Source organism: Tyto alba, unplaced genomic scaffold (assembly GCF_018691265.1).
Source record: "Tyto alba isolate M040663 unplaced genomic scaffold, T.alba_DEE_v4.0 Super-Scaffold_6, whole genome shotgun sequence".
Classification (NCBI taxonomy): Eukaryota; Metazoa; Chordata; class Aves; order Strigiformes; family Tytonidae; genus Tyto; species Tyto alba.
Window position 1 is genome coordinate 13088121 of NW_024881327.1, and position 17033 is coordinate 13105153.

The following is a 17033-nucleotide window of genomic DNA, read 5'->3' on the forward strand; positions in this document are numbered from 1 at the left end:
ACTCTGGCTTTGTTGACAAGTATCTAGAAGTTAATCCCTGATAGAAAAGGATAAGGTAATTGCAGCACTACCATATCCATTTGGATTGATTTTTCTTTTTTAAATGGAGTTTATAAAAAAACTTTTTTCCATATCAAGGCAAAAAGGTCTAAAATATGCTAACAGAATTTTAATACGCCATTTAGCTAAGACTTTTTTTAAAGTGGATGCTGGATTCACCTTCTGAAGCATGAAACCAGATGGCTTGGTGGATTCAAGAGGAGTTTGGGTTATTTTTTGTTTTGAAGATATTTTTTTTTTACTGTAAGAGGCACAACCAGGGAGTCTATGTGGCTGTGTGTGCCTTTTGAATGGGATAGGGAGAAAAGGATTATTTGATGAACAGTAGTCTCAAATAGTGTCTATCTTCTATGTAAGTTGCATGTTACTACTTTTTCAGAACTGTGTTGCAGCCTGCCTGTTGGAACTGCTAAAGAAAGATACAGTGAGGAAACCCGGGTTTCTTTTTAGTCTTGTAGCAATATCTGCATAGGCACACCTGCAGGCAAGTCTTCCCGATGATGAAGTCTCTCTGAAATGGCCAACTCCATGCAGTTCAATTAATTATCATTAGGAAAGGAGATTTATATGTGTCTGTGGAAGGCGGTAGGACGGGAGACCTGTGCTTATGTTGGCTCTCGTTTGTGCAACTGAATGTTGTGAAAAATAGATAGGGATTGCTTTTCCTGCAAGATAGCTCTAATAATAAATCTTCCAGTAAATTCAGGACTTCTGATTTTTTCAGTAAGGTTCTTCCCTTGTTGAGTTGTTTAAGGTGATGCATAAGGATCTTGGAATTTTCTTTGTTGGTGAGCTGAGAACTAGGACAGAGAGTTGATACTTCACGTGGAAAATTTTTACAAAGAACTTATGCTCATCTTTTTATCTATTGGGCAAATAAGAACTAGCAAGACCGTTTGAGGCAAATTTGACATGATGAAATATATTAAGATGGTTGCTGCTAAATGGGCAAGTAACCTTTTATAGCACAATACAAGGATAAGTCATAGTATTTCCCTTGTCGTCTTTCTTCTTTGCTAAACTGAAATGTGTTTACTGCAAACGAAAGGCTGTGCTTAATCATACATGCTTTATTTTGTTCTGAATTGGAGATATCACTTTGGGTACAAGTTGATTCGGTGTTACTGGATGCTTCTAAACACATTTTGTGTGATCCTGTTGGTTTTGGTTTACACTAATGTTCCAGTAGAGTAAAACATTCATAAACAAAAATAAATTTTAATTATTTTTTTCCTCTCCCATACATCAGATCTGAACAGTCTGATGATGATGAACAGCCTGAAGAACTACCCCAGTTGGCATATGTGAATGGCGGGGATCAGCTGCCAGCTGTGAAGACTGATGTAGAGGAAGATATCAGAGGTGCAAAGCTGCAAACACTGAAGGAACTTTTTCCCCAAAGAAGTGACCAAGAATTACTACAAGTAATAATACTCTGTTCTTTTGATCTGTTTTGGTGACTGTTTCATAGGTAGTATTCCTAAGCCTCTGGCTTTATTAGCAAAAGGGTATATCAAAGTAATGTATTTTAGGGGAACTACAGCCATGTAATGTTTCTATATACGCATTCATACATACACAAACACCTATATATAAAAATGTATATATACGTGTGGTTTTTTTATTTATATATGTATAATATATATATATAAACCTTTAGATCAACTTGGCAACAGTGAATCCTGGTGTATAGAAAATTTTTGTATTACTACTTATTGTTGTGACATTTAGTCTAGTTATAGCTGTCTTGGTTGATAACTATTGATAACTGCTGTTGCTGGAGTGCAGATTAAATGCAGAATGAGTGAAATCATTGCCATCTTCTCTGGTAGATGAAATGTTGCACCATCACATTTATAAGATTTAATGTGCAAAGCCCTTAGTACTTAAAGTGAGGCAAAAAGAGGGTAAGTTTGAATTTACTATAATTTATTCTGATTATGCGGACTTGTGAACCCAAGATACTCTTGGCCATTGTCCAATGTAGAGTACAAATCTACAGTAACATAGTAGCTTATTACAGTAAAATATCTTCAGTACAATAAAATACAATTTTAGCAAGTTACTTTTCAATGCTGGTATGTAACTAGGTTTTCACTAGCTTTACTTTTCAAATATAAACATGTTTAAATTAATCTGTTAAGTGTTTCCTGGTTGTTGAAATGTCATTAAAGAAAATTTTACCAGTGCTCCTTGCTGGGTGCTTTTCTTCCCCAGTGGATCAAGCTCTATGTTTAGGCTTTCTGCTTCAGGAAGAAAGAAAGGGTTGCAAATAGCAGTTTTAGAATTTTTCTCCTGGATGTTGTCATAAAATTTATGTTGTAGATGTTCAGAATGTATGAATTTTCAATTTTTGGCCACATAGGATGTATTCACACCAAAGAGTGGTAACAGCACACTGTAGCTTAGAATCTAGCTAGAAATGGCACATGGTGTGTCTGACTGCTTTTCTGTGACTTCAGTTATGTTTTTAACTATTCAGTGATACATAGTGCTGATGGTATTTATCTCAGGAGAATATAAGATAGCTTGTGTGTCAGCAGAGTTTTGTAGTCTCTAGAAGCTGTGCAAGTTTTTATCTGCAGTTACATATCCACAACATTTTTGACAGTACAGAGGAATATTAAGCAAAACCATTGTTCTTTCATGAAGGATCTGTAATGGACTGTCCCGACAAACCATATGCAACTGATGAAGGCTATTAAGGAAAAATCATGAGCCTTTTGAAAAGGAAGTTGTGTGTTGATAGCAAAATTGTAAGGTGATCTTTAAAAACATAGACAGATGCTTGGGAATCAGGATCCCTTATAACTTCATTTTTTTGTTGTTTTTTTTTTTTTTTTTCATATTTATAACCTTTAGACCATTTGCTTCTGTAGCACTTACCTCACTTGCAGAAAGCATTTTAAAAGTCTCAACATCCAATTAATTTGTAAAAATTATCTATTTGGAGATTACACATGGATGGAGAAAGAATCTAGAACTGCAAAGAAGTATATATAAAGTTTGAGGCGTAAGTTTTATGCAGATACTTGCAGGAAATTGACCAATGTGACATAACAGTATACAGAGATTTTATGACTTGGGAAATTCGGTTTTGAATCATCTGGGTTTGTGATAGTAACATCAAATAGTTCATGAAAAAAAGCTTTTAAGTAAAACTGCACAGTAAGTTTGTGAAGTAGGGAAAAAAGCGATAATAAATGAGATTGCATTAAAAATGTTTTCCAGTAGTTAAAGTGTTTCCAAATACAGATTTATATGATCAGTCTAGTTAGTTTGATACCTGGTAATTTTGTTCTTGTATGTTAGAATGCATGTATTTTTGGAGTGTTTCTTGAAGTGTATTTCAAGGACGCTGATCTATCTTTGCCATCCTCTGTTTAACTGGATCAAATCTCACCACTTAGCAGTTGACTTTTTTTTTTTGCAGTTGATAGAATCAGCACGCACAATAGATGAAGCAATAGCTGCTGGTTTGAAGTTCAGTGATGAAGGTATGTGTAACAAAAAAAGCCTCCAAACCAAACTTTAGAAGCTTTAGCTAATTCAGTGAAGTAAACTTGATTAGTAGGTATTTAAAAGGTGATAAAGCATACACTAAAAATTATGCTATTGTTTGTTTATTGAATAACACGCAACTGAAATAACAGGCTTTATGAGGGGAAAGGTGAAAAGAGTATGCGGACCATAATCCAAAAATAGAGCAAAAACGGGGAATTTGTTATGTGAAACTCAGGGTTGCTTTACATGTGGGTCCTTAATTGATTTATGTTCTTTCTGGTTCTTTTTTTGCCTGGGAGTTTAGGCAAATAGTTACAGGTTAACAATAGTAATTCTAAATATTGTAGGTGAGAAATCTGGTGGCAGGGAATAAATATAATGGAGTATGTAGACACTCATAACTAGATATTTTTTGTGTCAAAGCCCATCACTGTTTTCTCTTCAGGCTGACTTCAAGACTTGCTTGTAAACCTGAATAAGAACTGTTAGTCTCAAACGTTAGACAAATCCCCATGGTTCTCTATCAAAACATCCACCAAACCATGCTTCTGAGCCCTTAAAGCTTATTTAGGATTTTTTGTTCTGCATTTGAATTTGACCAGTCTCATGCTGTTGTCCAAAAAAAAAAAAAAAAAAAACCAAAACACAACAAAAAACCAAACAAACAAAAAAAAAAACCAAACCAAAACAAACAAACAAACAAAAAAACCCCAAACAAACAAAAAAAACCACCGCAACAAAACCACCCGAAGCCAAAAAACCCAGCACATGACTGTGGGAGTATGTAGAAAGTGGTAAGCATGTAAAAGGGTTGTCATTTTGGGGCTTTGAGTTTGTTTCTTGACTTCACCTAAGTCCAAAGTTAAATCTCTTGTCTTATATTCATCTTTTGACTGATTTACTGGGATTGGTGAGGGAGGAGTAGAAGGCTGATATGAATATTACTGTAATTCTAAAAAGCTGATCTGTTTCAGCAGTCTTCATCTGTTTGCCATTCAGATGTCTGTGGTTTTCCTGAGAGATCTTTGTGGTTTGGATGTGGTAGAAGAAACTACTTATGATCACTCTTGATTATTTCAGTTGTTCTATGCAGTTCATATGGCTTCTCATGCAGTATCCTGTGGATTTGGAAGCAATACGTTCAGGAAGCTAATGTGCTGGGGGAGAACAGTTTTAGTCCCTTTCTAAAGGAGGTTATTTTTTGCTAATTCAGTTGCCCCTATTTTACTTATCATATTTTCATCTTCTGTTTTTTATATACAACTTCAAAGCTTTTTAAGAATTATCATAAAGCTTTAAAACACTGGGCTATTTTTAATAAAGGGTTGCTTTTGTGTTTTGTTTGGGTGTTTTCTACCCAGCTAGATCAATGTTTTGAGGTTATCACTGTGTGCGTGATCAGATTCTATAGATGGGACTTGTTGGATCCTGGCAACAGAAAACTAAAGCTGGCATATTTCTGAGGGACACGCTGCCTCTGAGTGCTGCTGCTCCTAGAAGATTCCTTCCTGGAAGACTAAGATTACTTTACTTTTCAAGGGTTTTGATTAACATTAAACCAATTTAATATATATCCTTAAACTCTGTTACAGTTCAGTGTTTGAACTGGAATACTTTGATTTCTGGTATGTAGGCCCTGCCTTTTGGCCATTTTTGTGTTGATCTGAGAATGCTGTTTCACATCCTTTAAATATGAGCCCGCAGAAATATCTTCTTGGCAGCAAAATTCTAACTAATATACAGCTGTTTTGTAAAATATTTAGTTAGGAGTAAACGTGCCTGAAAGTGATGGTATAAATCACCTTGCTTTGGACACATTTTTTAAAAATGGAGACATTACTGAACATCTGCTTATCTATGTCAATTTATGATGCACTTGTGAAGTGTTATGACTGTGTGAGAGGTCAGGGACAAGATAAAGTTTTGTGAAGCATGGTTTTGCTAAAAAAGTGTGGCCGAGTCACCTTCAAATTTTTCTGTCCTGTTGAAATGACAAACCCTTTTATTTCTAGCTTGAATTCAGTAGTTGTACATAGCTAAAACAAGAAGCATTACAGATGACTTACTGGTACAAAGATTAGATGAGACACTGAAAATACGTTTGAGTGAAAGATGTGAAGTTATAGTAATAGCTGCTACTTCTGATTTGTTTCTGGTGGTGTTTTCTGTACATCTTGAAAACCATGAAATCAGTGAGGGCGTTTCTGAGCGGAAGCCTCATGTAAAACCTGTCCACTGCTTTTTGAACAGGCATAAATGACTATTTCTTTTGTAATGATGGGGCAAGTCACGGTAATTAGGGTTTTTTTTTGTAGTGGTAGTGGCAAATAACGGTGGAAGTAATTACAGGTACATCTGTCCTGATTTTGGCTGGGATAATTTTCTTCCTAGTAGCTGGTACAGTGCTGTGTTTTGTCCTCTTGTGCAAAGATGTGGCTACATAATTTCCCCCCACTAAAACTATTTTGATCATTCAGTTGGAAAGCAAGCATGGAGTGTCTGTGTGTCTGTGCATGCTTGTTCACTGGTCTCCTTCGGCAGTTGGAAGGGTGGTTGGGCAGAGGTGCTGATATCAGACATCAGAGCTCTGCAGGCAGTTATTCTGTAAAAATAGATGTAACCTGCAGTATTATTTCAGATCATGGACTAGGAACTTTTACAATAATTTGGTCTGGAAACAGTTGCTACTTCAAGTAAACCTAATGTGCAGAAATAGTGGCAGTACGTTCTTGCCTTTGTGAGCTGTGCAAGGCAGCAGTCAGAAAATGCACCTGACTGGGCAGGTCTTAATGCTAAGATGATAATCTCTTGATAATCACCAGGACCCAAAGATATTCAGAAAGTTCTGGCTCATATGAACTATTCATAAATAATATGGTTATCACTGATATTTATTTATCAGTGACTTAATATGCATAGTTTTATTTCAGACATATGGATTTAATGTTGAAAACGGTGTGGTGGTAACCTCTCAGGTGTGCACCTGAGCCAGAAATCAGTCATCAGTGCTTCCAAATTGGCAGTGATATATAGGTTCCAACTCATGGCTGGGGTTCAGCCTTGATTAAATACCAACTTTCCACAAGCAGTCAGCTTGAATAAAAACAGACAGACATATGCCTTTATACAACTTGTGTGTAAAACACTTGGCAATTAAAAAAACCCAAACTATTTCAATTGTTATATCAGAAAGGTAATTGGTTGGTTAATTGTCAAACTATTAAAGAAAACTAAAGAAAACGTAGAGGTAAAAAAACCCATGTACTTTCAAGCAGCTGCTTTGCTTGAAGTTTCAATGTATCAGTGGACTGTAATAGGTAGCTCTTATGGAGGCTGCTAAACATCTTGAACAGCTAATGAGTAGTTACTGTAGTGTTGGTTTGAATGATCCTGCTGTTTTGGGGTGAACTTAATTAGTTATTTTCTGCCTTGATTCTTTTTAAAGCTGCTTCTCGTAAAAGGAAACTGAAAGATTCTCCCACAAATTGCGAAACCAGAAATGAGCAAGTTATAAAAAAGCCGAAAGCTAATTTGGTAAGTACTGTTTTTCTTTCTGTGCATTGTAGAACAAGTGTAATTACCTGACTTGGTCAAAGACAGTGGTGTCATGAATTTGGTATATTTTATCAGAAAATCCAGTCAAATTCAAATCTTGCCACCTGAATGAGGTTTTTCTTCCCTTTGGTGATTCTGAATGGAATTATCTGCTTTGTTCTTTAGTGTTTGTGGATGTGTATCCCAATAGCCATTCACTGCTTTTGTGGAAGTTGTTGATGGCAGGTAACAGTATGTGAGGTGCTGAGTACCATTCATTTCTTTTGGACATCAGTGGGAGTTACAGGCTACATATCACCTGGCCTCATCACCTCATTCCTTGTGTTTCCTCAAATAGATGAAGTTCTGCATCTGTTGCTACTGTTCTTCTGTGTTACAGAAGTGATGTTTAATTATATATTTGAAAATGACTAGGGGAAATCTTTAAAAGGAATTACGTTGTTTACATTTAAGGGAAAGATTACTGTGACCTTTGCTAATAAACAGAAACTATGTAACTATCCTGGTGCATTCAGGTTGGTATTTAGCCCATCTTATGCACAGTCCTGCAGCGCTGACATGAGGCCAGCTCCCAGATGTGCCAGTAGACATCCCTGAAAACCACTTGTGATAGAGAAAGGGAATTCTACAGTAAATACTGGAGGTTGGATAGAAGATGGTGACTGTTTTTCTGTTGAAATTTAACCAAATGTTGTCCTCGGTCAGAACAAAATGAAGAGAACAGAGTTTCCTATGAAAGCAAAAATAATATTACTCAGATATTCCCCTACTTCCTGGAGGAGAGCTGTGAATTTTGTGAGGCAAGATTTGCTGGGGTTTGGGTTTATCCTTCATCACCAAACCGCTGGATTAGGTTACAAAGACTGCTAGGCTGTCTAGGTAGCAATTTGGTAAACAATGCTTCCCTGGACCTGGTTTCATGCAGCAGGTTAACTTCTGTGCTTAACAGTTCCATTACTATTAAAAGGGGAAGGGTTGGGAAAAATAAAGCTAAAACACAGGTTTTTAGAATTCTAATAGAGAATTGTAGCGAGACAACTTGCAGGGTGTCTTTTTCTCACTCTTGCTTTTCCTCTGGTTCTTAAGCTGCTTCCTAAGACTAGTGTGTACTTTGCCAGCTATTCTACGTACTGTAGAATAGTATCACTCATAGTGATACCAGAGGCTCACCGAGGGAAGAACCACATCCTCTGTTGCTCGGAGTGCTTCTGGGTGATCTGGTTTGTGCCCTTTCAGCAAATAGCATCATTCAGTGAAGTAAATATTGATCAAACCTGTTGGCATCTCTGCTGTAGATAAGTAGGTCTGTAACCACTTCACATTCAATGCTCTGTGAAGAAACTTGCGTAATTCTTTGTGGTGAATATTACAGAGCAGCTTGTGGCACGGAGAAGTTTTGGCACTCGGTCATAAGAAACCTCCCTTTTTGCAGGCTGATAGTATCTGTTAGTGAAGCTATTACTGATGAAAACTTTTGCCAGCTTTTAATGTGACTCCATGGTGCTGTGACAGAATATTTGTGGATTTTTTTACCCCTAAAACTTGATATAAACACACCATTTGATGTGTTTATAGACTCTAGTGGGTTAAATATTGCACGCTTTGTAATCTAATCTGATTGACGGTAATTTCTGCTATCTTCTTCCTTAAGTATCATTCAGAATCTCTACTTCTTATTTTGAAGAAATACAAACTAAATAGTTCTAAATTATTTACATTTTGGTATGTAACTTTGCACTGTGTATGCTTATCAAGTAAAGAATGCCAGTCTTTGACTGAAGACATTTTTTATGCTTCTGTAAGTTTTGGTTTTATTTTGATCATTGGGTATGTATGAAGAACCACTTCTGCAGCTTGGATTTATGTTAAGTACTTTTGCTCTTTAGAGTTGCTTTTTAAGGATGAGCAATATTGATTAGGCTTGATTGCTTTAATTGTTTTCTTTTTTTTCTATGCTTGTAGTTTACATTAAATCTAATAGATTCTTTTTTTTTTAACATAGCTGGATGAGTCAGAACCCCAGAGAGAATGGGAGAGGCAAGAGATGCTTGTGAAGAAGCTGCAAAATACATTCCCTGGACTGGATAAGGAGGTGAGCTCGTGTCTCCTGATGGCACGTCAGGTCTTGACGACTTAAGAAAATTGCAGCTTTTGATAGTCCAAACGAACAGTCCTTACACCAGCAGCACTCTTGGAAAGAGCCCAGGGTAGGAAGGTCTTCACTGTTGCTGCTTTTGGAATGTAACTTGCCCTGAAATGAGAGCAGTTGGATGTAATCAGGACTATATCAAACTTCTCCTCCTACTTTTTTTGGTCCCATGACAAGTCTGGCATAATCAAATTTGGCCTATTATAAAAATACATGGGGAAATTATACCTCCCTCACTTGCACTCTTCTCCCCCAGACAACTAGATATACTGTCCATTTTGTATTAGTTCAGTACCTGATGATACTCAGCAACTGGTCAGGACATTTTAATGCTGTGCTTGAAATTGTTGGAAGCAAAGCTTGTTTATGTGTGTTCTTGCCCTTTTGAAAACTGGAGTGCAGCTCTATCTAAACTGAGTGTATAAGGATAAACTGAAGAGTGTTTTTCCTTTTGATTTCCTTTATTTTGAATTATCTGATATACAGGGATTTTCTTTGTCTTCTGCAATTCAAATTAAGTGTTAGTGCCTTAATGCATAGAAATTTAGTTTTTGCTTATCTTAACATAATACAAAATTTCTTATTTACTAGGAGCTGAGAGATGTACTTCAGGAACACAACTGGGTGTTTCATGAAGCACTGGAGGCCCTGAGAGTATTTGCAGAAGATGGTGAGGGTAAAGACAGATTTATAATCCATTTTATCCCAAGATAAGACAGACAGACTTGTGATACAAATCTTATTCTAATGTCCATCAATGACGGTCCTGACAGCGGTATGCCTACAGACTTTCACTGATACTTGAAACTAGTATTATGGGGAGGATAAAGGAAGGAAACTAAATTTTTCTGTGTTTTTAAGTGTCATGATTATTTTATCTTTTGCTCTGTAAGTAAAGATAAATATCTTTGCCTTGCTAATATAGATTTACATAAGAAGCTGTAATTACCTATGGGTATATCATAAAATATATTTTGAAATGTGTCAAAGCTGACACCTGCTCCCCTTCTGCTTGTTTAAAAATAAGTTTGGGTTTTTTTAACTGGTAATTTGTAAATCAGTAATTGCAAATAACTGCATAGGTGACAAGTGACATATGCTATTTTATCCTTCTAAAATATGTTATAGAGAGAAAAATACTGGAAATATGTCTGAAATTATGCAACCAATTTATTAAATACCAGTGCATTAAGTGTGGTAGGGAATCGTGAATCCTGGTAAATCTGAGTTGTAATTTGAATACTATTTAATGAGTTGATTACTTTCCAGAGTGTTACACAGCTGTCAGATAGCTATGTTTTGCTGTTTCAGCTATTTAAGTATTCTTGGGATAGGAGAGTATTCTTGGTTGAATTGTTTACAAGTGGAAAGAGCTATCAGTATGCATGAGGTTGGGTCTCTGCTGCTGCTGCTTCTGAGAAGGTAGATGTTGGGGGTTGGAGTCAATCCAACCAGCAAGCTGGGATTGGGCAGAACATAAAGCATTGCAAGCACTTTTTTCCAAAGGAAAAGCCCCTACAAGTTACTTGGGAAAATGACTTGCTCACATCCCATTAAATAACCTCTACCTTACTTTAAGACAGTGCAGTTAACTTTGGTCAGAAGTACCTCATTCTTCCAGTTTCTTTAGCAGCCGCGTGGTTTTGTTGTCCCACCTCTAATGCTGTACTGAGATGCATTAAAATGGCAAAAATACATAATTTCTGTTGTGAAAAGCTTTTTTTCTGAAATCAGCAGAATTAATACCTCTGCAATTGGTTGGAGCGGGACCAGTGTCTCATCCCAGGGATACATCAGAGTCCTTAACTATTAGCTCTTACCTCAGAGCTTCTGCAGCTCACGCGTTAGAGCATTGATCATCTGTATTTAATGATAGTTACTTAAAACCTTCTGCTATTTGAGCAGTATACAAATTAGCATTGCTCATCGTATGCTCAGAGTTGGTATTATTTACATGTTTTAAGCAGACTTGCATGGAGCTTGCTTCTCTTTTCTCTTAGTAACACCTGCTGTTGAGTTGTTGTGTATAAATACTAGAATGGTGTCTTATATCTATATGTGTTTTACTTTGGAAGAACGGTGGGGTTTGATTCACCCTTAACCAGTATGCGTTGGCTTGTTGCCTTCTATATTGCATACATAGGCATGGAATTTCCTCCCAAAAGTGAAGCTTCTGACTGGACCGAAGCCTCCACCAAGAGCAGAAGTGATGAGAGTGAAGAGAAGCCGAAGCAGAAATCTTCTGGGAAAGAACAGAATGGCTTTCAGAAAAAGGACAAAGGCAGAAGGAACATTTGGAGTACTAAGAGAGAAACAGAAGACTCGGAAGACGAGTCAGCTTCCGAAGACGGTGGTAGCTCCCTTGACGAGGACTACAGCAGCAGCGACGAAGTGATGGAGGACGGCTACAAAGTGAAAATCCTCAGCTTCTTGCAGGACGCTTCCCCGAGCGAACTGACTTTGATTCCCCAGTGTTCTCAGAAAAAGGCTCAGAAGATAATAGCGCTCCGGCCCTTTAACAGCTGGGAGGCTCTGGTAGGTCTGCATTCTTCTTTTTCTATCCCCAGCCTGCCTAGAGTCAAGGTGGCTTCAGCCTAGGGAGGCTTAGATGGGTGGCCTTATCCTGATTAGGCTAAAATGCTATGTTCCTCCTAAGCCAATAGCATTTCAAATAGTGTCATATGACCTGATTTTGAATGAATTAAGGGGTGATTTTTCTGGAAAACTCAAGCTGATTGGCTGACATTACTGTCACTCACTCTGTAGCATAGAAAGTTGGTTGATTCCCCTGCAGAAGAAGAAATTAGAGCTTTCACTTGGGAAGGAGGTGTTTGCTAGCCTGTTCTGAGCTCTTGTAGCTGAAAACCCATGCAGGAGGCGAGAATGTGGCAGGACCTTTACTGCAGACACTTGAACAGCAGCAGCAGCAGCTTCCAGAATAGCGCCATGACTGGAGGTGCCAGCACGAATATTTTCAGTTTCATACAAGAAACAGTCGTTGCCTTTTATTTTTTTGGGGTCTTTTTTCTTTAATCTACTGCAGCTCAGTCTCTAGCATGGTTTTGCTAGCTGAGCAATGCAGCCATTTTTTAGTGGAGCGAGTTGCTGTGTTTTTATTAATAAAAGGTAAAGCATCAGAAGGCTAAACCACAATCCACAACAGAAGGGAAAACGATATCTCTTGGTAAGTAGATTATCTACTGTCACTGGGATGTTACTTTCAAATGTTTCCCATGGTTTGTTTGTTGCCTTCACTTTTCATGCAGTTTCAGTTAACTGCAAGACATCAGACTTGATAAGACAAATGTCTTGATAAGAAATTTGAAGTGCATTACAGCCGATTTTCTTGGTTTAATTTATTAATGCTTTGGATTTTACAGCAGTAACTGTGTGTAGGCCCTTTTACAGAGTAATCGGTATGTTTTTTCATCAGTATGTGTTCTGAAACTTCCCCCACAGATGTATGCAAGATCCGCTTGGATTTTTTCAGAGCAGAATAGAACTTCTTGAATGTGTGTAAAAACAATAACATTTATTGTTCAGTGTGTGAAATGTTTTACCACAAAACAGTAGGAGATACTAAACAGATTTTTAAGGAAAACAAAATGATCTTTGTATGTTGTGTTGCAAAGGGGGGGGACAAGAGGAGGATACTTGAGAAAAATACAAGGTGCAGGTATGCTGCGAGAGAAATCCGTTTTGCCCCAAGCCTTTGGCTTCTCACAGAACATCTGTCACACGGCTGTTCCTTTCTAAACTTGTTGGATTTTGCCTGAGCTTAATTCTTTGCAGAAATATTTGCTACAGGGCTGTTTTCCTTTTCTCTGTGTAAAATATTTAACAGAAGAAAAGCTGTATGGGCCTGTTTGTGTTCAGAATTTTTCTTTCATAAAGACTGCTGCTGTCAGCAACTGTGTGTTTGTGTAGTATTGTGAATACTTGCCCAGAATAGAAGTAGTTTGCAGCATGTTTTAGCAGATGTTTCATATCAGTGCGGATTTAATTGTTTATAAAGACCTGGTACCTCAGTGACCCAACATTTTCCTACTAATTAATAAGAGTGGTAGAATAATGGAGAGAGCTGATTCAGTTTTAGCATTAAAGAAATTGGCTTAGTTATAAGGTCTCTTTTTACTGTAATGGTATCTTTTGTAACACAATGTGAAGCACTAGAAGTTGTTACCACTTGTTCATTATTAGAATTGAGGAAGATTTTAAGGCTCTCAGCCAGAGATTAAGACTAAAGCCTACTTACTTGGAAATAGAACGTCTTATTCCAGGAAAACATAAGTTAAAATGGCTTTCTTATTCTAGGGAAACTTTTTAAGTTGGGCTAAGATGTTTTTCAGTTGGACTTAAGAGAATTTCGAGCTTGTGAAGTTACTAACAGTGCTTGAAAATACTACTTCCTTGGAGCAGATATTTAAGACAGATATTCATCTAGTAACACTTAAAATATACAGGGGAAAAAAAAAAACAAAAAACAAAAAAACCAAACATGGTTCTCAAAAAATAAATGGAGAGCGCTGAAAAGGTCCTTGCTTGCAAGGTTAATTCATTTGGCATTTTAGAAATGTCTATACTTTCGATAAACTACATTTTCCGGGAGGGTAGTTTTTATCCAGTCTGGGAGTGCCTGCTTTCAAATGCTAACTTGCATAAAGAGCGCTCGGGTATGTCCTTGAGGCTTTAAGTGTCTGTCTCCTCATTCCGGGAAGCGATGCTTCTCTGTGCAAGGGCTTGTGGCCTCTCTCCAGAATGCATTGTGTATGTAGGGAGAGTAGTAGGTAACAAAATCGACTGGGATGTGTGCTCTGAGGGAGCACCCTTCTGAGTACTACTCGTATTCACAACTCCCGATTGCACATTGCTTTCTGAGGGCAGAAGGCATGGAAGGGTGGTCCCAGGTGCCTGTGCTGTAGAAGCAAGCGCAAGCATGGAGCTGAGACAGAAGGGGGGGTGTGGTGCCCAAATTGGAGGTGCTGGAGCTGAAGTTTATGAGGATCAGCTCTCCCATGCTGGGAATTGGGGATTATAACACAAGGGGAGAAGATGGGATGCAGGAGTAGGTAAGCTAAAGGGTGGTCAGCAGAAAGCGGGGCTAGGGGGAGAGAGAGGGAGGAGCACCAAGAACGTGGCTGGCTGGGGAGGGCAGAGGCGAAGATGAGGGTTTAGAGCAGACTGCAGGACAGGGTGAGGAGGAAGGTTCAGCTCCCTGTGTCTTGGTCTGATTTCACGTGTTGGGTGGCTTTTGTGCAAGGGGTCAGTGTTCAGCAGTGTTTTCCTCTGGCAGTGCAGGCCTGCTCTGTGCCAGCTTCGTGCCCTACACCTCCTCATGATAAACATGCTGTCAGTAAACTGACAGCCATTAGAGATACCACCCCTCCTGGTGGGTCCTTTCCTACGGTGACTTTCCACTTTCCTCTCCTGTTTGCTTTGGGGTCCTGGTGACGCCCCATTGGCACTCATTGTGGGCTGGCAGACAGCATGGTTTCTTCCCTTGGTGGAATCACTTCTGGACTCCCATCACCCTTCCTCCTCACCCTCAGTCCTCTAAAAAACTCATTGGCACTTAGTTATATTTTACAGCCCTCTCTTTTCCAGACTGTTGGAATTGGCCAGTGCTGGAAACGGCAGCTCTCAGTGCTGTTTCCTCAGCAGACAGGCTGTAAACACCATCACACAACAGCAATACCCGCCTGTGTTCAGTGCGTGTCAAGAAACAAGGGAGAGCCAAGGCTGGCTCCAGAAGGAGCCCAGCTGAGCTGCTGGGGTCTGGGGATGTGTTCTGTTCCTTTGCCTGTTGTGTATGCCCAACGCAATTTCATGTTGCCTCTGGGTACAGACTGGAGGGAGTTTAATGCTATTTAGTTCCTTATTTTTAAGGTTTATAATTAACTGCTTGAATTTCCTCTTAGCGTAGAAACATGTATCTGTATGAGTTTTGCCGTATTATCTCATTGACAGTGTTGTTCTATCGCAAAAGAAGCCACCTCTTTTAGCATTAAAAGACTTTGTGAATTAAACAATGTCAGTTGTTTTTAAAAAATACAAATTCTTAAGGAGTACGCGCAAGTTAAACCGATGCCAAATATTATGTAGAGATTCTGACATAGCATATATTTGGCTTATACCTGTTAGGGGAATGGGAGGACTGAGCAGTCAGATGGACTTGCTTGTCCATCATATTCTGCACGCTGCAATGGTATATGAGCTAGGAGGTGTAAACTCCAGGGAGGGTAGCTTTGGCTGTTTTACTCTCTCTCATTTTTTTGGGCTGCACATGTACAAACTGCTGTGAAGGCCAAACTAGCAGGAAATCCAGAATCACCTTGCACCAAAGCAAAACGAAGGGAAGCAACAAATGCATCAGGTTAGAAATTGGAGCTGCTTGAAGTGGAACTGAAGTTTGTTGGTCGAGATTCAGGCTGACTTTCACACTTAAGCAGTAAAGTGAAGTCATAAATGGCCTTCCAGTGGTGTAAAGTAAGTCCAAGCAGAGCGTGCTGCTGTGGTGGTTGTGCACCGTGGGGCTCTGCTGCAGCCTGGGAGTTCGGTGGACCTTTCCTCAAAGCGTGACGTGGGAGCTCACGGGTTCAGTCGTCCATGATGGTCTCACATTTTTGAACCTCATTTGAAAAATATGAACCTGGGAGGATGTTGGAATCTCTAGTAAACCAAAGGCTACCTGAGGATCTGCCTTGTGTTCTGCATGACGGGGTGACATGGTGTGTTTCACGTGTAAACCAGCGGCTAAAGTTTTTCTTGTTGTAACTTGGGAGATGAATGTTAACGTGCTGATGTGAAACAATACAATTTCTGTTCATAACAGATGGCTTCATTCCCCACGCCTTTATAGATTACAGGATTTATATTCATGCCAACCAAAGCTTTAGGCATCAAAACAAATGTCGAAATTTTTTAATTGCTGCCTTTACATTTCTTTTTATTCCTAAATAAAGGTGTCTGTTTAGAAAAGTTCTTCACAAGTGTTGACATGTGTGCTTGAGCTTGGTTGAACCTCTGTGTGTTGGTAAACTTGCTGGGTTTTGCTTAAAATGGAACAAAACCACAAACAAAAAACACCCAAAACTGTAATGGCAAGCTGTCAGTAGGGGGCATTGCTCCTTTTTTTTTTCTTTCTAGAGTCAAAGCATAGCCTGCTCATACACTTTACCTTAACAAAGCTTTCTTTTAATCTGCAACGTGACAATATTGATCTGTTACTTAACACATAATAGCTGGATCATATGACCCACTTGTTTTTTTTAAGGAAGGAATTCTAGGAGGATATATGCCTGTGAAGTCTTGTGCTAAATTTTAACGAATCCCTGATTTAAAATTCAGAAAAATCTATGTGGAAATTACTTCTATTTAACAAAAGAATGGCAAATCCAAAGGATCTTGTATTCTTCAACTCCTTAAATCAGTTAATAAGAAAGGAAGTTGTCTGTTCTTTACCGTGGAATACCTTCATGCATGAACACACATAAAAGTACTATAATTGCAAATATGACCCCAGTTACTGCAGAAACAGATTTATTAGAAGGTTTTATACTTTCTTCAGCTGGCCCTACATGGAATCCAGACAAAGCTGATGGGCCTGAAGGGCATATTTCAACACAACTTCAGGCTGCTTGGCTCTAAAACTGAGAATATCCATATTATAGTGAAGACACAAAGTTTAAAGGAACAAAATATAAAGTAACTAGTGTGGACTTGAGGAAACAAGTGGTGGAGTAAGGCTTCTGTGTCAAAATTAATA

At 38.5% G+C, this 17033-nt stretch overlaps 1 protein-coding gene across 2 annotated transcripts in view; it reads left to right on the forward strand.

Moving 5' to 3' along the window:
* Positions 1-17033, forward strand: part of SMARCAD1 (SWI/SNF-related, matrix-associated actin-dependent regulator of chromatin, subfamily a, containing DEAD/H box 1) — a 44531-nt gene that overhangs the window by 12653 nt on the left and 14845 nt on the right. Inside the window, exons 4-9 of one of the 2 annotated variants that reach the window (XM_042808073.1) lie at positions 1310-1484; positions 3494-3557; positions 7010-7098; positions 9122-9211; positions 9860-9944; positions 11412-11803. In XM_042808073.1, the coding sequence (XP_042664007.1) occupies positions 1310-1484; positions 3494-3557; positions 7010-7098; positions 9122-9211; positions 9860-9944; positions 11412-11803 (895 nt within the window). The remainder of the gene's footprint in view (positions 1-1309; positions 1485-3493; positions 3558-7009; positions 7099-9121; positions 9212-9859; positions 9945-11411; positions 11804-17033) is intronic. The other variant, XM_042808074.1, reaches the window with a different exon arrangement.